The following is a 25,166-nucleotide window of genomic DNA, read 5'->3' on the forward strand; positions in this document are numbered from 1 at the left end:
ATCAGTTATAGCCTTGTATATAGTTACAATATTCCAGTGATACTTTTTTTTTTTTTTTTTTTTTTTTTTTTTTGGTTTTTCGAGACAGGGTTTCTCTATATAGCCCTGGCTGTCCTGGAACTCACTCTGTAGACCAGGCTGGCCTCGAACTCAGAAATCCGCCTGCCTCTGCCTCCCATGTGCTGGGATTAAAGGTGTGCACCACCACCGCCCCGGCTTCCAGTGATACTTTTTAAACAATAAAATGTTACATGTTCAAGAAGAGCTTTGTAAAAGTTTCTTATTCTTGGTCATCTCAGAGAATAATCAATCTGCAATATGCTGAAGTAACGAGATGTCTTACTGTTCACAATAACCTATTTTGAAAACTTTACCAAGAGATTCTTCTGTATAATTTCTTCAGTGTCTGTGTAGATACATACCCTCAGGTTACTCTTGAATACAAAGATCACGCGATCCACAGCTTCATGTGTCTGAGAGCACATAGTGTTGCTTCTTTAAGTTTAGGCTTGCTTGTTTTATCAACTTTTCCTGCTTACTTATGCCTTCTCTTATAAGGGCTCAAAACTTTTCCTAGACTTTTAGTAAATCAAAGTAGTCCACAAAGTTCACCTCTGGGGTGAGCTTGGGTCTCAAGTCTCTTTCGATCAGGTATGAGTCAAATTAACTAGGAAGATGAAAACTCCCTGCCTGTACTGTCTGTCTAGATTTACCAGTCAAGGTAACAGATTCTTCACAGTGTCCTGTGTATGGCAACAGAGGAGGATGGAGACTGTCAGTTCCCAGAGAGTGCAAATACTGTGGCCACTAAAAATGCAGCTCCCTGGTCACAGCTAGTATGTCTGATAGTTACTTTGTCCCAAGAGGAAACCATGAAGAAAAACTCTGGCTTGTTCTTTAACATCTCAAAAGTTCAGGTTTTTTTGTTTTTGTTTGTTTGTTTGTTTTGTTTGTTTTATTTTGCTTTTGCTTTTAGGTTCTATCTGTGATAACATCTAGACAAGACTGTTTTATTGTTTAGTTTAGTTTTTCCCTTACATCTTAAGAACAGTCCAAGAATAACGAAGCTCTTTCTTTAGCATAGAAAGAGCTGGCAGGAGTCACAGTGTACACAGATATCCGCTGTCTCTAGAGATTATTGGGGCTTGATGGGGCCACTGTGACCTGCTCTGCTGAAAGAAGATTGTTCCTTTAAGTGTTTCTGCCATTTAAAAATAGTCATGTACACACCCAATTCGTTATGGCAAAACTGACCACACCCAGGAGACAGGCTCTCCTCTAACCTACTAGCTACCATGAGCTCCTGCAACAGCAAAGGCAAAACAATTATGAAATGACTCTGAAAACTAAAAGGCTTAATAAAAATTGTTTTGTTTTTCATTCTTCAGTATAGTCCTGGTCCCTGGGTCACTTTCTGTGAAGAAGGAACTGTACTAGGTCTCCCCGTGTGTGAAATCCAGATTTACCTCTCATGGAGTCGGCGCTCAGACTCCTTCAGCTTGGTCCTCAGGTGTCTCACTGTGACCTCCTTCTGCTGCAGAGGTGTCAAATACTGTTCTGGATTTGGAGGTTTGACACCATGATTTTCTCCACAAGACATGTATCTTCCAGACCTCCTGAGATAATGCAAGCAGTAAGATGGCTACTTTTTGCCTGTTTCCTTTTCTTTTTAAAAATATTTATTTTTATTTTATGTGCATCGAGTTGTTTTGCCTGCATATATATCTGTATAAAGGAGTCAGATCCCCTGAAATTTGAGCTACAAACATTTATGAGCTGCCATTTGGGTGCCGGGAATTGAACCTGGAGTCCTCTGGAAGGGAAGAAAGTGCTCTTAACCACTGAGCCATGTCTCCAGCTCTGGAAAGAAAAGGAGCGTCTGTGCACAGCCGCCACCACATAAATTGGGAGGTAATTAAGACATAATGAGCCTGGAACTTTTGTGATGGGATTAATGTTCTTATCAGAGATTGTAACTACTGGAAGATGAAGGAAATGAGGAGTAACTATGATCTGAGTATATTATATACATGTATAAAAGTCTCAATGAAAATGTGAGTTTACACCATTAATACATACCAATACAAATACTAAAAGAGCTCTAGAGAGCTCTCTAGATTACTTTCTTCCTTGTGAAGATTCAATAAAGGGGAATCTCTAACACATAAATAAGTCCTCTCCAGAACTTAACCATATTGGCTCTGTTTCAGACTCGCTCTCCAGAACTGAATGAGTGCCGTACTCATGTTTGTCACCCAGTCCGAGCTCCTCTGCTCTAGCAGCTCAAATAGGCACAAAACTGACAGCTAGAAAAGAATGACAACAGCATGCTGGCAGGGAAGTCTCAGAACAGATGACTAACACACGGGCCAATCTTAGGGCTGATGGTTACATGCAATACTGAAGTATATGTGTGCTTGTGGAAGAATGTTTCTAAGGCTTAGGAATGGTTTCATACATGGTTGTCTATGGGTGCCGATTACGATTACATGCTGTTGTTATATTAAAGAACCATGTTGGGGTGGGGAAGGGGGATCAGGAGAGATGGAGAGAGCAGAGTGACCTAATTTTCTCCACATTTTGCCCCTGCCTAAAAATCTTGCTTATTATTAGTTCAATTCAAACTGTTCTGAAGGCAATGCCAGTATATGTGTGCTGATTTGATGGGAATGGAAAGTTCCTTGTTCAGAGGGAACAAGGCCACTCTACTCTTCCCGGTGTGTTTTGTGGAGAAGCACTCAATGTTCTACAAACACAGCCCAGCTGGAATCTTGGCCCTTCTCAGGCCTGGCTAAGCCTGGGCATCCCGGCTGTAAGAGAGCTGACTAATTAGAACAGGGATGCTGGAGAGGAATAGGGCTGTGGAGGGCTGCCAGGTTCTCCTCTAACTCTGGACTCAGTCCAAGCCCCCATGCTGCTTGCCCCCTGTGCCTACACTCTGCTCAATATGGCCCCCATGTTCACTTCCCAACCCTCCAAGCCCGCCACTGGATATACCATTCCTTCCTTCTTCCCACCCCCACCCCACCTACTATTAACTCACCTTTCAGATACTACTTCAATTTATTTTGTTAGTGTGGCCTCTCTGATCACTCAATCAGAAACTGGACCCCTGCCCTATGTTTTACATATTCATATAGCAACAGATAGGTGCAGAATAATCTAGATTTGTTTTGTTATTAGTTAGAATCCTTCTTTGGCAGTGAGCCTGAGGGCTATTTCTGTTCACCACTCTATTCTCAGTGTGGAGCACAGACCCTGCTACTGAGTATGCATTGAACGAACAAACAAACACCAGCACAATGCCTCCTTGTGCCTAAGAAATGAGAACAGCCCTTACCACGGTGGCATTTCCCCTCCCCATCCAGTAACTGTTTGGACTGTCAGGTGTTGTTTTAGCTTGTGATGGTTCATGTTCTTTGTGCATCAACCCTTAAAGGATTAGCTAACCGTGAGAAAGAAGAGAAGTGTCTTATTAAAGTAGGGAGTGAAGAGTTACATAGCCTTTCCCATCTTTAAAGAAAAGTCCCTAACTGGACAAATTGAAAAGCACGCAATTAGGAGGCAAATGGAGACTTACCTCATGACTGGACTACAATCACTTCCTTTGTAGGAGCCAGAGTTGCTGCTACTTGGAGAAGAAGGGGTGTAGTTAGGGTGGATGTTACTGGGACTCAGTGGGTTCCTGCACAGCATAGACACTAGGTCCTTTTCCCTTGGGGATGGTGGGCTGCTACCAGACTTGTGGGATGATGCTCCATTGCTTCGTCCATGGGGACCTCGGCTGAAAAAGAGAATTACAGGTGCTAATTAGAGTCCTTGTGGCTGGAGATGTTCCTTTGTCCCTTCTCAAAGCTGGTTATTGGTAAGGAAATCAGATTCCTAGGGTTGACTGAGGCATATGGCCCCATGATGTGATCCTCATGAACAGCATTTTCTTTACCTACTTGATATGTGCTATCCTTGTATCATGAGCACAGGGGACCACTCCCTCTGCTGTTCTTTCAAACAGTTTCTATTTGATGTTGCTCCCTCCTGTAGGATGCGGATGCCTTTTCTACTGAGGAGTTGGAATACTATTGCCTTTCTTCAAGACCTTCAGTGCTTTCCCACTGTCTCCTGAGAAAAGGCAAGACTCCTTAAGATGCTCTACAGGTTCAAGTCATCAACGGTCCTTACCCATCCTCCTAAATACACTAATATTCCAAATGATTTAGCTTCCAGGAGGATGTGTGCTTGTTTTCATTTTTATACTTTTGAGCCTATAATATTTGTTGTCTATCATGTTTGCTGAAATGAATTAACAGCGTGTGAGTCTTGGCACTTCCATTTACTGAGGACTTAGGAAGGTCACTTTATATGTGTGTGTGTGTGCACACTCACACACCTACAAAGGCACTACACACCACACAGACATAGCACACACAACACACACATACCAGACACACTCTCTCACACATACATACATGCCATACATCACACATACACCATGCATACAAGCTTCCTGCCTTCCTTGTAGAGTTGGTTGGAAAACTAGACTGAAGTGGTACATTCCTGTATGCACTAGACCTTGGGAGGTAGAGGTAGTTTAAAATCATCTTTGACTATATAACAAGTTTGTGGATCAATCTGCATGGCATGAGACCTGACTTTGTTTGTTTGTTTGTTTGTTTTAGTCAGATTGGACAGGTATGCAAGTTTATTCCAGAAACTTCATGCAACTCAGCTCTAGACTGGCATTATAGGATCAGCTTGTTTTATGTTTTTCCTGTTAATCTGGTTCCAGGGATTTGATATCCAGTAGAGTTGAAAAACATCCAGAGGATGTTGAAATTACTTAAGCAGAATAACATGTTCTGTCAGAAGTATTGCTTGGTATTCCAGGGAGATTAAAATGAAGATTCTTATGGGGCAGCACTGCTGTCTGAGCACCTCTTCCATCTGTAGTTTTAAGTGGGGCTCTGCCCCACTGTTGCAGTTCAGTGAGAAATGTCTGAGTGCTCGAGCCTGTGGGCTCAGTGCCTGCAATCACTAATTTAAATTCAAATGCAATCTCAGAGTGCTGTCAACCAAGGGCACTGCACATTAACGAGCCCAGAGCCTACCAAGTCTAAACCTACAAGTTCTTTCCTCTTGAAATCATTCAAATTGACTGAGTCTCCCTTTCACAAGGAAGGAGACACTTTATATGGAACAGATGGGCTGATGGCTTGGTGACAAGCCGACTTCAGCAGCCCAAGGGTGGGAAGAACTTCATACATCGCTCAAAGGAACATGTACTCTGGCTTCGATTTTCTTTTCTATGCTTCAATTCCAAGCCTGGCACTGGCGATTGTATTACCCGATGTGACTACAAGAAAATATGGATGGTTAACCCTTGCAAGAGATGAGAGACTATAAAGAACTATCCATAACTTTGTCCTGGGGAATTTTATTCTCCGTTAACTGCCCTTTATGGCTTCTGTGGTGCTGGTACTATTCCAGATACTTTGTGAGTACTTGGCTTCACTTTGTCAGACTGGGGTGACCACTGCTTCCCATTTACCAATGAAAGCTCAGGGAAGAGAAATACAAGCATATGTAGCTGAGGTGGAATTCAAAACCAGAAAATTTAAAACTTCATAACAGTGATGTTTCCCACTTGATAGAAATGGGATACATTACTTTGGTCCTGTAAACAAGTTTATCAGGTTATCCTTTAGACGTAGTTCTGTGGACAGTCCACCTGGGCATTTCCCCATCCACCTGGCAACACAGTGCTGAGGTTTGTGATCATGACAAGCATTAAATCAGGTGATTTTGTGAGACCTTATCTGGTATATGGAAGAAAGCAAAGACTCCTCAAGCTTAAAACATTACTCTTGTCTTATAAAACACACAATCAAGACTTCATATGTGTTTCAGGACATGAATATCATAATGCCTTAATTAATTAACTTAATTTTTTTCATGTTGAAATTATTACTGTTTCTTCTTTGATTTACTTCAGTTCAAATGTTAACAAATATGGACATAAACATCACCAATGACTGTCATCATTTTCAGAGGAGAAGCTGGATTTCCATGTTTGTGGTGGCCACAGAGAAGGAAGCCCAGTGCTGCCTCCTCCATACAGCCTGAATTCTTTGCTGGAAGAACAATATAGTTCATAGAAAAGAGAAAACTCTGTTCACCCCCATACCTATGAACACCTGAGCAGAGTAATGTAAAAGAACAAACATAAACCTCACTGGAAGGCTAGAGAGTTGGCTCAGTGGTTAAGAGCATTGACTGCTTTTCCAGAGGTCCTGACTTCAATTCCCAGCAACCACATGATGGCTCACAACCATCTGTAATGAGATCTGATGCCCTCTTCTAGTGTGTCTGAAGAGAGCAGTAGTGTACTCATTCATAAAATAAATAAATAAATCTAAAAAACAAAACAAAGCAAAACCTCACCAGAGTCCAAGGGATCTCTAATCTCTAGGCACTGGCCCTTAACTTCAGCTTGTGTCCCCACCACCATCCACTGTTTTGTCTTCTTCATCATCATCATTGTCATCGTCCACTGCTGTTATTGTTTTGAACTTGACTGTATCACTGTCACTATCTCAATTTCATGTAGAGTCCCTAATCCCCCAGATTTCAGATATGACTGAATCTGGAGACAAGACCTTGGAGGAGGTAATTAAGTTTAAATTAGAGTGTTAGGCTGGGCCCTGATTTAGCCTAACAGATACCATAATAAGGGATCAAATTCGGACACAGATGTGTACAGAGAGATGACGATGTAAGGGTACAGGGAGGTCAGGCATCTTCAAGCCGAGCATAGAGTCTCAGGAGACACCAATCCTACCACTCCTTGATATGAAAGCCCCTAAAGTGGCAAGTGAGCTGTTGTCTGTTGCTCAGGCCAGCAGCTCTGAGGCCCTTAACGCTGCCCTTTAGTAGTAGACGCAGCATGTTTGTTTTCTTTTAAAAGTACACCTCTCCTGTCTTTTTAACCAGGTTCTGTTGGGAGCCAACTTTAGTAGAAAGCGGCTAGATTATCTTTGCAGCCATCTGGAACCATATACCCTGATAAGAGATTTGGTTTTCAATAGCCTACAACAGCTGAAGCACACTCTGATATCCCACATATTTTGTGTTGCTGTTTACTGCCCCCAGCTGCAAGGCACACGTGGTAGTCACGCCTGCAAGGCATTGCAGTTCACATGCTGTCCATGTGCTATCTACGCCATACATGCTTATAATGCGTACGTGCACGTGCTATCCATGCTATACACGCCTGTAAGGCTTACGTCATATCAACACCTGCAAGGCACATGGCAAAAGCATATAAATACCTCAGATTTCCCTTCAATAAGAGAGACTTGAGACTTGAGACTTGATCAGAACCTCTGTCTTGTCTCCATTCTTCACATCTCCTGCCCCAAGAGCCCCACTCTCTCTCTCTTGACCAGAACACTTAGCCCCAAAGCGTTGAGGCAGAGTACGGGTCTCAACAAGGTTCTGGACTCCTGTAATGCAGTTACCAATATCAACTCACTTAACTCTGTGATATCATTGCTATTTCTGTTTTCCTGAACAGGATCCAAATGTAGAGGCACTCGCCTCATAAACAATGGTGCATGTGATGCCAATTCCAAACGACCCACACCTCATTTCTTCCTGTATAGTTTATAGACTGATTAATGCTTTAGTAGTTAAGAAAAAAAAAAAAAAAGAGAGAGACCTTTTCACATACCATCGGAATTGGATAATGAGTTAGTTGATTTGCAAGTCTCTACAGCTTTGGTTTTGTTTGTTTGTTTTTTTTAAAAAACACCTGTCATAAAATCTTTTCAACAAATTCATCCCTCCCTCAAATCCCACCCCTACCATTAAATATCCCTGCTCCTGTAGATGGCCTAGGTTCAGTTTACGGTACCCACATGAGGCAGCTCAGAATTGCGGGTAATTTAAGTTCCAGGGAATGGGCACATGAACTCATACAGGGATATAGAAATTAGATAACAATTAACTACTCCCCTCCCTGCAAAAAAAAAAATCTTAAATGTATGATTTGCACAAATTGTATATTCACTACATCAAATTTTAATTAATCTTCAAAAAAAAAAAAAAATCCTGAGTTTTAGCCTAGAATGTTTTTCTCTGTGTTATTGACATCTTGACATCTAACTGCAAACCCAAGGTCTTTTGAATTGCTTAATAAAATTACCTGTGGGGTTCATTTTCCTTGGCACCTTTCGCCACGAGGATATGCTTACTTCTCATGGGAGACTCATGTCTACTAACAATGTTCACATCCCTTCCCTCCTGTGGTCCAGGAGGCACTTTACACCCAAAGAATGGAGGGGATGATAGAGCAGTAGTGCTTATTTACTGTGGACCCCACTCTTTTCTCACAGCTTTGTCTAGAGGATTTACTTCTAACATGAAACTGTGTGTGCACTGGAGGTATCTTAGTTCCCTTTGTAAACAACAGTCACTAGGAGAAATATTTGCATAGTGTCCCAGATGTTTAAGCTTGTGAAAATTGAAAGGATCTTGAAAATATATATACAATTAATCATCAAGATAATTTTTGAATGCAATGGCCTAGGACAGTAATATGATTTAATAAAATCAGAAGATGTTCCCTAGGTGGTGGTGAGATATCTCTACCACTCCTCTTCAGGCCTCTGATGGAGCTCACTTAATTACTGAGGTGTCTTGGAACCAGCCCATCAGAAACAGAGCCATGCCCCATTGTACTCTCTATAAGGTCCCTGTGTCATTTTATATATATATATAATTTTAATATACAATATATTTTAATATATAATAACATAATTAAATAATATATACACACATATATATTTAATATATATTATTATACATTATATATTATATTATATATTTTATATTAATATATTTCACATTATATATTATATATAATATATTAATTATATACAATATAATATATTATATATATTATATATTATATATTATATATTATATATTATATATTATATATTATATATTATATATTATATATTATATATTATATATTATATATTATATATTATATATTATATTATATATTATATATTATATATTATATATTATATATTATATATTATATATTATATATTATATATTATATATTATATATTATATATTATATTATATATTATATATTATATATTATATATTATATATTATATATTATATATTATATATTATATATTATATATTATATATTATATATTATATATTATATATTATATATGTGTGGTATATAAATAATATATACATATTAAATCAAGTATTAATATATACATATTAAATCAAGTATTGCAACTATATATATGTATTATATTTACATATATGTATATATACATATATGTATAAATATATATATGTATATACATATATATATAATTACCCTTGGATTATTTTTGTACATTATTGAAATGATTATGGCTTTCTCAGTGAGTTCTGTTTACTGCCTGTCGATGCTCAATGAGTACTTATTGAAGAATAATGGCACTGTTGATGGTTAGAAAATCCTGAGCTTAGAGCATCCTCCACTAAGTGTGAACATTGGAATGCATTTTCCCATAATCCTCTGCCCCCAATTCAACTAATGTTGATGATGAACAATATATAACGCTTACCACAAGGACTGCCCTAACCAGAAACCCTTCAAGGTAGGTATTATGATAACTCTGTTTTGCAAATGAGTAGCGGAAGTAGAGAGAAAGGAAGCCCTTTGTTCAGGGTCATGCAGCGTCAGCAGGGTCTTACCAGACAGCCCGACGTCAGAGGGCGCACATCCATCTGTTCTGTGCTGCCTCGGGCAGTGGCGGCTGTCCATATCTATGAAGTTTACTTTTTTTTTTTTTTAACTTCTTTCCTAGTAAATGTCTCCTTTATAGAAAAGAATTTAGAGGCTTTGCGGATGGCTAGAAAACAATAGGGTCTTAAGCATCAGACTAGGCACAAAGCTTAATTTCCCAGTGCATATACAGGTCAGTAAGGGAAAGAGCTTTGGAATGGAGGGAGAAGGGCACAGAGCAACGGTCTGGATAAGAGATAGCAGGGGCAGGGAGAACAGTCTCAGCTAAAGGGGAATAGGAGGTGAAGGAAGGAAAGGACCAGGTTCAAATCACCGTGGAATACTTAAATACACCTCACTCCGAATAACAAACTCAAAATCCAGGTAGTTCCGCAGAACCTTATGGACAGAAAGTCACCTGCATAAAGCTTCGTAATTACAGAGCAGGAGTCAGTGCCTACTTGCGTGAGAAAGAGGCTCGTTTGTTTCCTGTCGTGGACATGTGGACCTCAGGAGCCGAAATGCTGCCTGTGCTGCTCGAAGAGCTAAAATCTGCTTCACTGCCTGAAAAACAACAGGAGAGAAAGAGAGAGAAGCATGAAGGGAAAGAGAGCCAAGAACAGGCGGCCAGCGCCCTGCCTTTCAGGGCCCAGATCCCTGAGCTGCCTGCTCTAACCCTGCAAGTGCCAAGATTCCAGAGCTTCCAAAAGCTTTGTGCTTTCCTCGGAGCAGACAAGAGAAAGCACAAGCACAGGACACCATTTCATAAACACAGTAGAACAGAAGGACAGGCAGATGGTTACTCAAAGAGCCAATCTCCGGCAGATTATAAACAGTGGCCCAAGCAGGGCAAGGAATTCCAAGTCCCCCTGGGTGGCTCTCACCAACAGCTCGCACCACCCAAAATATAAGTAAATGGAAGAGTACTGATATGGCAAAAGTAGTTTTCCTAGCATTTATCTTGGAGCTGTTGCAGGCTCAGCTGCTGGTAGTTGAACTTGGCACCTCCAGCTTAGAGTCAGCCAATCAGAAGCAGTCAACTTCAGGAGTGGCTTGAAGCAACACCGTCTGATTACAGACGTGACTTTCTATAACAGCAGTTTAACTGTGTGTATATATTTAGGAACAGAATCTTAACCATAACAGAAAAGTGAGATTTCCAAAGAGAGTGACAATAATGGGGACACGTGAGACAGAAACTTGGGATCTGAGTTTAGAAGTGGGATTGTTAGTTTACAAAGGTAAATGGCTTTGTAGGAGGAAGTAACAATTGGATATGAGACTGGAATAGCATGCTGTGTGTTGGAATCATGTAAATCCATTCTAATAAAAAATGCATAGTGACCTCATATCAATAATGGAATTATTTCCATTGGTTTTCTAGGGAAGTGAAGGGGAGGGGGACAGAGGCAACAGGGAGCAATAGAAATGATAAAATAGGATGTTTCAAGACATATGAAACTGAACATGGCTTTGGAAATTGAATCTAGGTGCATTCTGTTTGACTTTCTTTCTCAACTCCTACAACATAATTTGTATGTTGCATTGGCCTGGAATCCACAGCCAGCTCCATTTCTGAGCTGAGGAAACTAGAAATGACCTAAATCCTTTCATTTCTCACAAACAGTGAACAATTATTATCACCACAATGACTATTCAGTGCCTCTTAGATCATCAGCTATGTATGAGGTACTTTCTGTCATTCAGGCTTGGCAATTTTGTAAGGTTAAGATAGACATTGATTTCACTGTTTTATTATGGACGAAATGGAAGTAAATTGGCCCTAGGCTCATGGGAGGTTGATCAAGGATGGGATCAAGTCTACAAAACACATGCGATACTGTACATCATCCATGGGAGGGCAGAGAAGGAAGCCAGGGGATCAATAGACATTCTGGTATCTAATTAGAAATTAGCAAGAAGAGCCTGGTACAAGGAGCAGCCAAGGAGTTGGGTCCCGGCTGTGTAGATTCTGATGGATTTGCTTACTTCTACCAGGAGGAATAATGGATCATAGCAAGACAGAGAAAAATCCCTTTGAAAGCTTCCAGAACCCCTCAGGGTGCCAGCTTCCTTTGGAAAGAGTCATGAATGACCTGCAAGCAGAACAATAACTTTCCTTCCCCGTTCTTGAGAGATTAAAGTAACATTTTACTGAGACCCAGACCAGCAATTCCTTATGCATGGTAGAAACTCTCTAATGGAGACATTGCTTTCAAAGCTCTGTGAACCTAATTGTTTTTGCATAATACCCTTAGCATTTGGCAGTCTCAAGGACGAGTGATTGGTTGTGTGACCTGACAACACATTATTCCTGACATCCTATTTCCCCAGCTTGCTTTGCTAGCAGATCATCAGGTTGGTTACTAAGTGACAAAGATGGGCAATTTTCAGAAATATGTGATGTGGTTATAGTCTCCAGGCCTAAGGTATTATTTTTCAAACGTGAAATTATCACTTGGAAACACCCGGTTTTCATTTCGTAAAAGACATGCAAAAAGCCATGAGATGTAATAACTGCCTGCATAAAAACAGAAATTCTTGACCAGAAACAGACCATTACTAAAAATCCAGAATTTTTACTGAATATCTAGGATGTCTTTGATCTCTTGTCGTTAGGTCTCCAAGCTAAAGGGTTACCTTGGTTTAACATTTTATTGCTACTGGAACTCAATATATTGACTCTTACCTATTTTCAGAGCCTAAGGCCTCTTTGTTCTAGTACATTCTATCTTGTCTTCTGCACATCTGCAAAAGATTAGGAGCCACTTTCAGGGTGGCCTTTACCTGCAGCTGTACTCAAAACCATTTGAATGATATGGTAGTGAAGTTATGCATATGCTACTTCCCACCTATTTCAGCTTATGATTTTTTTAAAAAAATATTTATAATTTGGGTGATCACAAGAAGGCTCAGTGGATAAAGGCACTTGGTACACAAGCTTGAAGAAGCTGCACCACACTGGTGACCTAAAGCTTGAATCCTAGAACCAAAGTACAAGTGGAGGGAACCAGCTCTACAAAGTTGTTCTCCTAGGGCCATACATGGGCGCGCACACACACACACACACACACACACACACACACACACACACACAATGTTTCACAAAAATTACAATTTACTGAACATGATCTAAGATCAAAGAACTTTTCTTTGTGAGGTTTCAGTTTCATTTTAGGTGGAGTCTTACTCTGTTGTCTAGAGTAGCCTTGAACTCCTGAACTAAGTTGATTCTCCCATCTCAGTGCATCCTGGGACTACAGACACATGCTACTATGCTTAGCTGAGAAAGCTAATTTTATAAAGAAAATAAGAAAGACTAGAGACCTTGACTTGCCATTCACTTATTAGTTGGCAGCAAAAGTCTGAGGAAGAAGAAGCACCCAACTGTCTGCTTTAGCATGTGCCACTGGGCATTGCTGCAGACATGTTCATGGTAGCTGCTTGGTGTTTCTCCAGAGTAGCTCATCTGGACCACAGAACCTAAGTGTTACCTCTGCACTCTCTATGGGGATCTTAGGAGAGTTACTTCATTTCTTCATGCCTCAGCTCCCTCACAGCAACATCACAAGCTTACTGTAAGCCATTAATATATACCTAACCGAAAGCTTAGACATATGCTTGCACACACAGTGTAAGCTCGAAATAAGTATTAGACACAATTTTTATTCTAAATATTGTTTATATAATTACATAATTATAATATAATTTATTTTAAATATATATATATATACTATTTAGAAAGTGCTTGTTAGTAAGGAAATAAAGCAAGTATAAACTCATTGTGAAATATAACATTTTGTTATATAGTATTCAGCATCATGTAGGCTTTACACACTATCATGTAGGCTACTGTTTTCTCCTTATATAGTAAACAAAACTATGAAATATAGCATATCTTCACAAAAATGAATAAGTAACACTCTACTTACATTTGTTTTCTATTATTAGAAGCAAATGTTATGTATCAGGAACTATTCCAATAATTTACTCCTCGTAATAACACAAATCCTATGAAGTAGAGGCAGGTGTCATGAAGTTGCTTTTTATAAGTGGGGTGGTGCACAGGTTGACACAACTAATAAGTCAAGGCTGAAGCCAAGGCTCAAGGTCATCTGATCCTAGGGACCCTGCTCATAAACACAGCTAATATTCAATGAATACACTTGATCATAGGAATTCATAGACTTGTTTCACTGGCTGATCTCATTAAATTCCTAAAGAAGTTTGAGACAAAGGCTATATTTAACTGGAAGACTTAACACCTACTCCATTTCCATAGGGATTTGGAAATGTCACTGGCCTGTAGCAGTTTTGTGCCCTAGAGAATATTTGCCTCATCATTAGTTGTTTGTGTGTACCCACTTGGAAAGTCTCTGATGTCACTGGAAATATTCTGACAAAGCACCAGAAATGGTTGCTTACTGAAAGTTCATACTGAAAGGCTGATGAGAACTAAGAAACTCATGTCATCCCCATTGGCAGAGTTTTTGTGTCAGACCAGACTCATCGTTGGCCACCTGCATTGGTGACCTTCATGATGACAGATTCCTAGAGACTAAAAGCCAGCAGCAGATACAGATTTTCAGGCAAGAAAAAGCTACATCCAAAAGTTCTGGTGGGTACTCTGTTTGCCTCTTCATGTGGTACCATTGCTGTGTTCTGTAGAGAAGTTTTGTTCTTTCTTGTAATGCTAGAGCTAAAAGCACTTGGTGCAGAGGTGTCAAGGCCCTGGACTTAAAGAAGAAAAAGGAAACAAATTTCAGCTCAAGCTGAAAACTAAACTTCCTTTTAAATTAATGTTTGTGTTCGAGTCTTGAGGATGCTACTTTTAGGCCTGATTTTGGAACGCTATTGGGTCCTTATGCATTTGAGCACATGGTAATCCTGTCTAGTAAGCACTGACAACTCCTTCAAAACCACCCATGAAAGTAGCTGCAAGTCTTCTGCATCTTTTGCCATTACGATTTATAATTAACTCAGGATATAGCCTTCTATATCCTCAGTTCAAATCAACGCCAATTTCTGTTCCCATTCTCATCTCCTCCACCCTGGTAAATACACAGTTATTCTCTTTAACTGCCTCTGGGTAAGACAGAAACGTCACTTTCACTGAAGTGAACCACAGCATCATGGAATAGCTGGAGCAGTGCACACACAGTTACTACAGATCCTATGGGAAGCCCTAAAGCCCATTTGCTGAGGCTGACTCTTGGCTGGGAAGGCTCTGGGGCTCAGTCACAGACAGCATCTGAGAAGTAAATGTTCAGCAGCCAAACAGAACCTTCTGACTCTTTAGCTGTCTAAGGCTGCTGCACGTGCTGTTCAGAAAAGGAACTTGTAATAAAACCATTGGAGGCAAAGTCTTGTTTATATTTTGAAACAGAAATGTTCTTTAAAAGCTGTAAGTATAATTTTCATTTTTATGATTATAAGTTCAGAATCGATTTGCTTCTATTGTGACTGACACTCAATTGCTGGAGCACCCATGTACTTACATATATAAACAATAGCACCATACACTAAGAGAAAGTTAGACTCCTTCAACTTTGTTTATCTCAGAAGCATCTGAAAGATACTCTTAGTGCCTATTAAGAGTGAGTGGCTAAATCTGGAAGGAGAACAGCCATGGGGCACACTGCAATCATGGGAAGAGTAACATAGGTGAGTAGACATGAGAAAAGCTTGAGAACTGTTATTAGATTAAAACTAGATCCAGGATTATAGGTGTGGGGTATCTGCTTTTGTGTAAGCAAATCTTAAAACCACATGCAATTTACTATATTCTAGAGCACTTTCTCAAGGGATAATAATTATCTGTCAATCATGCCCTTCTTTGGGTATCATAAAGTGACTTGAGAAAGGGCAAATACAAACACATTTTTACTTTACCATCATTCCTGGTCATATGCATATTTTTCTTATCACAAAAAATATAAGTGTGGTGACATATGTAATGTTTTACTTCACAAATAATTGAGACATTGGATGCAGCAGTGAGAGGCCTTTGGAGTCAAGAGACCTTTAAATCTAGGCTCTGAATCTCCATTTGGAAATTGGGCAGAACATAAAGAAAAAGTCCACTTCTCTTGAAGTTCCATTCCATGGGCTACACAGTCAGTTATGACAGCCATTAAAAAATGCACATTCCTATGTCACCTCCTCTTACACCTTCAGAACTGGAATATCTATGGGTGTTGCCTAGGAAAATTCATAATTGTTAAGCTCTGTGGTGAGGGTCTTGCATGCTAAAGTAAAGTAATTATTAACTCGTTGACAGTATGGGTATCAATGCGTGTATCAAGCATGTTCTATGTACAAACTCATGTTCTCTTTACAACAGCCATACAAGGTTGTAATTGTTATTCTCTTTCCTACAGCAGATCCTGACATGTGGCAGGACAAATGGTCAACAAACATTTGCTAAGTAAATAATATATTAACCTTTGAGAGAGAGAGAGAGAGAGAGAGAGAGAGAGAGAGAGAGAGAGAGAGAGAGAAAGAGAGAAAGAAAGAAAGAAAGAGAGAGAAAACGAACATATCTAAAGCTTAAGAAAGATTTTAAAATTTTAACCAAAACCCCAAAACCACTGCCAGGGTGGCAGTGACTTTGGTTAAAATATTCACTTTTCCCTGCATTGCTGAACTTTCTTTTTGCCTTGTTTGAAGTTCTTTCATTCACTCTTGTTCAACAGGTGCATCGCCTGAATGCCTGAATATCTGCCAAGAACAGGTCGCCAAGCCAACAAAGATAAGGGAATGAACTGGGCGGAGTTGCCCATGACCCGTGGCTCTTTTAGAGACTACTCTTGGATACCTCCTCCCTTACATTCTTAGGACCCTGAAAGCCACCTGGCCAGGTTTCTGAGTGCTACAGTGGCTTTCCCTGGATTTTTCTGAAAGCAAGACTCAGACCCAATGGCAATTCTACAGCTTCTTGGAGTAGCAGCCTGTTTTTATAATTTTCTGCCTTAAGAAACTGTATGTGCACATATACACACTACACAGTTTTGCTTTGTTTTAGGATCTTTTAATGGAACTTTTCCAGGGTAAACTGCCGTGGTTAGCAAGTGATTATAAAACATATATGAGTTCAGCACAGGACTTACTGTGGGTCTTTCTCTGGGGCAGACATAATATTGTCTGCAATGTCTTTTGATCCTTGTACTGTAGTTGTGGTTTTACTGAAACAATAATAATGAAAATGTACTGAGTGTTTGCTGTATACCTGGCATTGTCATTTCTTAGTAAATTTCACAGGAATTTCCTCAACTGTTTAGTAATAGTATTCATATATTCACTCTCATTTTATAGGTAAGTAAACTAAGGTAGAAAAGGGGGATATGTTCAAGATTCCACAGAGAACACACACACACACACACACACACACAAGTTCCTCAACCAGGCAAATTCATAAAAAACTTAGGATGCAAACTTAGTATGACTTTGCAGTGGACCCATGGCTTAAGGCCCTCATGGTCCATTTTAAAAGAAGAGTCAGATTTAGATTGGTTTGTAAACCAATCTTTTCTTTGATGTGGTCCATGTATTCATGGCAGAGATACTGAACAGAAAAAAAAAAAAAGGACTCTCAAATAGGGCTCTATTGCCTCTCATGTGGGGAACAGGCTTGATGGCAAGTGGGCTCCAGGAATGCCCAATCCCCCACTGCTTTTGGAAGAGGTCCACACACAGTGGTCATGAATTTTATTCTAACTGATTATCTTGAGGACCTGGTAATAATGGCACATCTTTCCTAAAGTATTTTTCTAACTTACATGTTAACTTGTTTTCTGTCCATCACTTTGCTGGGCTGAACAGTCTCTGCCCCTTTAAAGATATCTAGCTGGAAAGGATGTTGCTTCTATTTAAGAAGTGTTCAACTAGTGTTTACCAAAATGAGAAGGCTGCTCTGCATGTCTGGCAGAAAAATCTAAATTGGGGAAGAGGAGCACAAAGGTGACAGGGATGAGTAGAAGCAGAATATCCTGTTGGGGACAGGAATGGAGGAAGGTGAGGAAGGGGTTGGGGGACAGAATGTGGACAAGATGCTGGCAGTAGTAGAATTCAGGACAGGGCTGTGACTTTAAGTCCAGAATATAAGACAGAAAAAAAAGATGGGCATATTTCTTCCTCTTTTAGATCTCTTTATCCACTCTTTTCTTGTGAAGATAATAGTATTATCAGCATGTATTGCCAAATCTCAATGAACGAAAAACTCCCACTTGCTGAAACTAAGACAGCATAAAATTTACAACTCACTGCCAAAGCATCCACCAGGATTCTGTAATAGCTTCTCATTTCCATACTTAAGCACATTTACAAATCAACTCTGAAATATAACAGCCTTAAATGTCTCCCCTCATCTTTGTCTCTTGGTCATTAACACCCAGGGTACAACTCAGTCTCCTGTGCATGCTCAGCCTCCAACTCACCCTTCATAGCAGCAGTGAGAACATTCCAGTTCATAAGTCATCAAACAGTGATGTTTCACACTGACTTATACCCTTGACATCTCAAAGCATCACTTTTTACCCTTATGCTATCAATGTTATAACACTGGAATCAGCCAGGCTCTGGTTTCTACCTCTTCGTGTCCTTTCATGCTGGCTCATGAATTACTTCTTGTTTTTATCACTTGTATGTTTAATCCTTGTAAAGCTACTTTTTGTTTTTTTATGGGTACCCATGTGCACTAGCTATGTGGCTTTGAGAAAAGTCCATAACCTCTCTATGCCTTGCATTCATCCATGAAGGGAAGATTGCCATAAGCTGTGTCATGCTGAGTTTTAGGGGCTATGTAAGCTGTGTAGGTAAACAAAATAGTATCTATGTCACAGGATTGCTACTATCTTAATTATCTTCTTATAATCACCCTCTATGAGTCACATCTGGATTCCAACCTGTATGGAAGCAGACACAGGGGAAGGATGTGGAGCAGGAACTCAGCAGGGGTGAAGCTGTCATGGCATATGGGTAGGAAAGAAAAATTCAGAACAGATATGAAGAAATAAACAGCAGACACTCTGGCAAAGGAGAGTAAGGACTGCTCCTCTTCCTTTTAGAGTCTGAGCAAGTACGTGCATCCTTAGATCTTAACTGTATTGGTTGACTGAACTTGTCACTGTTGTGAGAAACTAAACAATGAAGACCCATTTAGCAAAGCCTTCTAGAGGAGTCTGGTCCAGGAGCACCTGCTGGAAACCAAGAGTTCAACAAGGTGGAGACATCACTAACTTATATTTTAATGTCCTACAGTTCTTTTCATGCCTAACAAACAGCAGGTGGATATCTGATCTTTTGTTTCAGGAAGAAACAAAGATCACAGTTGGGACAAAGTTTTCCTAAAGAGAGCAACATAGACTACTTCTGGCTAAAGGACTAGGACATCAGGCAGGAGGAGCACAGAACTAGGCAGCTTTTGAAACTATCTTGACTATTTGAGACAATAGCACCTAGAAAGAGGAACAGGTATGAGGAGAAGGAGCCAAGAATGGAAATAATGACGTGAGAAGAAGAGGTGACACTCACAAGGCCACACAGGGAACTTGGAGACAGGTGAGCTTAAAAATCCTCCCGAATCATGGGATCCCAAGTCTGTGACTGGTAACATCAGGAGTTGCTCTTACTTGACACAGTTTTTTCCTAGCCTCTTCTTTGAGAAAACATGTGAACACCTTTGTCAGATGGATGGATACCAAACAAAAGATGTGTCTGATTTCCATATATTACAGCCTCTAATAGTCTTCTGATATACTGCCTTAGTGGTCATTGTGCATAAAGCAAATACCTGGCAGGCAAGTGGGAAACAGAGAGGCAAAGGATTGGGTCATACTGCTGTGTGGACACCTAGCATGTCATTTCTCTATAGAAGAGTGACATTTTTATTATTCTCTCTGTATCCTAAAATCTATTTCTTAATTTCTTTATTATGAATCACAGAGGCATAGATTGGCTTCAACATAATCTTTGAGGAAAATATGAAAAGTCTCCAAATAATTTTCCCGGATTCCTTTAATTTCTACTTAATATTTTATTATACAATCTATATAAAACTTTATTACTTCAGTCACTTGTTGATGAAAAAAATGAGATGGATTTATTATCTAGTTTTTGTTCTATTTATTTTGTTCTTTGAGACAGAGTCTCATGTAGCTCAGGTTGACCTTAAATTCAGTATAGAACTGAGGATGATCTTGAACTTCTGAACCTCTACCTTCTACCTTCTATCTTCCAGGATTATAGGTGTGCCCCACCATGCCCTGCTTTATTGGGTGCTGGGGAGTAAGCCTAGAGCATTACTTATCTGAGTAGACACTCTATCAATTGAGATACACCCCAACTCCTAGATTTTTCAAACTGATATTTGTTTCATCTCCAGGAATGCAACTCCTTCCCATTTTGTTTCCAAAACTCTAGAACAAATATACATATAACAGATCCATAGGTAGAAAGAAATATTCTACAGAGCATCTGTCCTTATACCCACTTCCATCTTATTACAGAGGCCAAAGAGTTCAGAAAACAAAAGCAAAACAAAGCATAACACCCCCGACCACCACCTAGAAGCTATGCTCTACTCCATCCCACTTTTCAGGGCCAACGTAGCTGTGGTCATGCTGCCCTTTATGATACGTCCTACTCTGCTTGGCCCTGAAACATCAAGAGGTTCTTCATGGCCTGGTGGCCTTGTTGGTGTTTCCACAACTCTGCCTCTTGCTTTGACAAGGAGAAAAGTGGATGTGAGAAGGTAACTAAGTTACTGGTTTTTTGCACACAATCTCTCTGAAGGAGACAGCCCTGGTCACGGGAAGGTGAAGAGGGCAAACAGGTGGGTGCCATTGACCATGGCAGCTCAGAGCTTGATGTTACTTTTCAGATCAAGCTCTAAGATTGAGCTGAAAGTAAGGGAAATGTCTGAATTTTACATGAAGGCTTTGTTTCTTGGGTTTTATTTTTTGAGACAAGAAAGCCACCATTGAAAGATCTCTATTAGAAAACATCCGGCCTGCTTTAGAGTAGTTAAAAGCAAAGTGAAGATATTGTCATGTAAGCATCCCTGAGCTAAAGCTGATGTTGTGCCAACATGCCCTTGGGGAGTTACGTAACTGCTGGCAGAGCAGGTCAGGCAGTGATGGGACCTATTTTAGACCAGTCTTGTTCTAAAAGTCACCCATGATCATCCTTCTAATTACTGTGTGATTCTCGGAGGATGCATTGATGTCACCTGGAAACATGTCTCTGACTCACTGAGAATGGTCTTTATGAACTTAAGTAACTTACAAGTGAGACAGGGCTAAGGTACTGATGGGTCCTCTAGGCCTACAGAAACAATAGAGCCACTGCTCTCAGGCACTCCTTGCCTGAGATGACTCACAAGGCAGTTTTCTCAGAAGCTGCCTCTGACAGAATGGGACAGAAGGTTTGACTGTTATTTCAAATATAGTTAGACACTATAGTATATATTTTGGGAGTTGTTTTTTTACACATTTTACATCCAGAATGTGAAATTTTGATGGATTTTACTTGGCAGAGTCTTGACTCATACTGCCTGTGTTCCATGCAACTGTCAACTCTTTCTGCTGAAGTGTGTTCTAGCCAACAGGTTTGGGGGTCATCTTTCTACTCCTCCATTTAAGGACAGTATGACCTCAGGCAATTGCTCAACCTCACTATGCCTCAACTTCCTCATTCCAATGAAGTAATTAAAGAATTCCTTTTGCTTGGGATTACTGTGGCATTAAACATCATGATGTTTTCCTTAATTGCACAATAGGCATTCTTTATCATCATCATCGTCATCATCGTCATCATCATCATCATCATCATCATCATCATCATCAGGTTGTTGATCCATGTGGAGCCATGCTTAGTATATCTGCCGCTAAACAGCTTCCCTCGAGTTTCTTGCCTAACAGGAATGAGCCAGCATTCTCAGACAGGATAACATATTATAAGTATAATGTTTTAAAATGAATTCTCAGTACCAGAACACCTATTAGATAAGGGTTTGTACTAGATCAATAACAGGAGTCCCTGCAGCAGTGTCACCTGTAGCATCTCCATCTTTGACCCGAAGTCCTTGTTCTCCTCATCTGCTGATGGAAATGTCCCTCTAAAAATTCCATCATGCCATCATCCACTTTTCTTCTTTTACAAGTGGCCTAAGTGACTCTTTATGGTGAGCTAGTATGAAAACCAGGATCTTGTTTTCAATGTGTCAACTACATATTGTCGTCAGCTGTTCAACCCTGGATGTTGATCTGCCTCCTCCTTCCCATCCTGTGTGCTCTACCTGAACCTCCATTTTTTCCTTTTCTTTTTAAAATTATTCTCCCATGTATTACACCCTGACCACAGTTCCTCCCATCTTCACCTCCTACCTTCCTATCCACTCTTCCCGAATTTCCCTTCAGAAAAGGGCAAACTTCCCAGGGATATCAACCAAACATGGCATATCAAGTTGGAATAAGACTAGGCACAACCCCTCATATTAAGGCTGAACTAGGCAATCTAGGAGAAGGAGAAAGGCCCCCAAGGTAGGCAAAAGAGTCAGAAACAGCCTGCTTCTTCTGTTAGGAATCCCACAAGAAAACCAAGTTACACTAATATAACATATAAACAGAAGGCCTAAGCCAGACCTATACAGGCTCCCTGATTTTCAGTTCAGTTTCAGTGAGCCCCATGAGTTCAGGTCTGTTGATTCTGTGGGTTTTCTTGTGGTGTCCATGACCCTCTGGCTCCTACAATCCTTCCTCCTTGCTCTGCAGTGGGATTCCCCAAACTCCACCTAATGTTTGGCTGAAACCACCACTTTCAATTTCCAGGCTACGCCCAACCATTGGACATGGCCCCAGATACTTTGTCCTTCATTCTGTTCTAGAGCATAAAATCTCTTTAGATAATTCGCTTAAGCGCCTCTGGGTCACCTGGGTTTATGGAAGACACAAGTGAGACAAAGTTCACTGACCTTAGTGTGACCTGTGATGCCTATACCACACACTTACACATGATGTTTCTTCTGCTAGAGTTATTATCTTTACCTCAAGGCTTGTCAAACTATTACCTGTTCTTCAGGTCTCAGTTGACCTTTGACCTTTACCAGATTCAAGAAGAGAGTGGGTGCCCCTCTTTTATGGTCTTAGCCTCACAAGCTTTCAACACATTGCGTGGTTATTGTGGATATGCTTTTAACATGCTTGTCCGTGAGCTTACTCACCACCACTTCCAAGAGAACAAGGTTGTAGGAAGTGCAGTTATCCTGACAAATTTCACAGCACTAAAAATTCCTTCTTTGTTGGAATTCAGTGATGCCTCCTGGAAGGGGGTGTGACCAAGCCAAAAAAAGTCTTTTTTTCCTATGTTCCCTTAGGTTGAATTGACAGATTGATGTTAATTATATATATAAAACAATACTCCCTTCATTCCACGTCCATTCATCTTACCCAACTCTTAAAACTCTGTTAAGGGTTTCTGGCTGGAAGGCCTGTGTCTTAATCCTCATTGTATCCCCAGAGGTAAGCATGGTTCATGGAATGCAGTAGACTCAAGGAATGTTTCATTGAGTGGTAGAGGAAAGGCTCTGATAATGCTTAGGGATCCGATCCCTTTCAGAAATACTACCAGCTTTCATGTAATTACATAGTGGTAGCAGGTTGGAAATGGGGGGAAATATGGAGGCTGTAGTTAAAGAGACAAATTGTGAAAAAAATTCACCCCCTATTGATATTGGTGTTGATCAACATAAATTATAGAAAAAGTCCCATATGGATGCAAAAAGGAGCCAGCAGTAGTTCCTTGTTCCTTGAGAGCCACATATGAAAAACACTTCTCTTTTCTGACATGGTTGAGATTGTCATATAAAGCACATGTCTGGAATTCAGTAGACATTTGATACAAACATTTAAGATACTCTGACAAACGAAGCTGCCATGTACACTGGATGATAGCACGCTTCGGTACCCAGAGAGGCCTGACTAATGAACTGCCCATCAACCTCGAGGGAAACCTCTGACAGTATGTCACCCTGCTCTATCCTCATCCTTATCCCATTTAATGTGCTTAATTGATGACATGAACAGAAATGCGGAAGGCATGGTACTGACACCAGAAGACAGTTCCATAGGCCTGGAAGGGATAAGCGACAACAAAATCCAGTGCTGGATAACAATGCTACTGTAAGTTGTGTGTCCTCAGAGCCTTCTTGCTCCAGAACCCCACCTCTACTGTTCCCTTGCATCCTTCTATTCCTAGAAAGAGGAAGGATGAGGGACCTGAAGTTCTGAGGGATGACGAGCGTCCCCGAGTCTGTGCCAACTTGACTGAGTCTGAATTCCTCCCAGTTTGGGAGCTGATCATCATAAGTCACAAAGATCTAACAGCTGGATTCCAGGGCGATGACATTTATATCAGTTCATGTCAAGTATGTGCTGTGTCTTGTACACTCTAGGGCTCTGTGTAGGGCAGCAACATGGAGAACACAGTTCTAGCTCTCGGGGAACTGGAAGAGCTTACAGTCAAGCAGCTAGGCTGCACGATGGATGTAGAACACTGTACTGGCTGGTTTTGTGGGTCAGCTTGACACAAGCTAGTGTCATCAAAGAGGAAGGAGCACCAGTTGAGGGAATTTCTTTATGAGATCTAGCTGTAAGGCTTTTTCTCAATTAGTGATCAGTGGGGGAGAATCCAGCCCACTGTGGGTGGGTGGTGCCATCCCAGTGGTAGTCCTAGGTTCTATAAGAAAGCAGGCTGAGAAAGCCATGAGAAGAAAGCCAGTAAGCAGTACACCTTAAGGCCTCTACATCAGGTCCTGCTTCCAGGTTCCAGCCCTGCTTGAGTTCCTATCCTGACTTCCTTTGGTGATGAACAGTGATGTGGAAATGTAAGCCAAATAAACCCTTTGCTCCCCAACTTGCCTTTTTGTCATGGTGTTTCGTCACAGCCAATAGAAACCCTGACTAAGACACACACATACACACAGAGGGCACAAAGTACACAGCAGAGGAAGAAATTGTTTGTAAGAGTGAGGGCATCAAGGCAGTTGGCTCTACAGTAGAGACAGGTGCTGACTGAGACAGGCAGAGCATGAAGCAGAAAGCAATAAAGGAAGGGACCTGAGATTAAGAAACAGGACCAATGGAAACTGAACCATGGAAGAAGGGAAACAGGGCAGGTGTGCAGGCCATTCAGCTTTTTATTTGAATGAAATACAGTAATCAGATGAGAAAAACTGTAGCCAAAATGGGAGGATTGTATCAAGGCATGAAAACTGAGAAAGCCATGCTTTGGAAAGAGGGATGCAGGTCATACTGAAGGCCATCTGTGAATGAGGTCGTGATATGAACCAAGTTATGCCTTATGAAAA

The 25,166-nt window shown here is 40.5% G+C and overlaps 1 protein-coding gene across 14 annotated transcripts in view; it reads right to left on the minus strand.

Annotated features, from left to right (window-relative positions):
- Sybu (syntabulin) overlaps positions 1-25,166 on the minus strand; it is a 105,678-nt gene that overhangs the window by 2,255 nt on the left and 78,257 nt on the right. For 6 of the 14 annotated variants that reach the window (XM_076911344.1, XM_034516667.2, XM_076911342.1 and 3 more), the window contains 3 exons: positions 10,264-10,366; positions 3,581-3,784; positions 1,467-1,616 (listed from right to left, as the gene is read on the minus strand). In XM_076911344.1, coding sequence (XP_076767459.1) covers positions 1,467-1,616; positions 3,581-3,784; positions 10,264-10,366 — 457 coding nt within the window. The other 8 variants (XM_076911343.1, XM_076911339.1, XM_076911337.1 and 5 more) reach the window with 3 other exon arrangements.

Source organism: Arvicanthis niloticus, chromosome 13 (assembly GCF_011762505.2).
Source record: "Arvicanthis niloticus isolate mArvNil1 chromosome 13, mArvNil1.pat.X, whole genome shotgun sequence".
NCBI classification, from domain to species: domain Eukaryota; kingdom Metazoa; phylum Chordata; class Mammalia; order Rodentia; family Muridae; genus Arvicanthis; species Arvicanthis niloticus.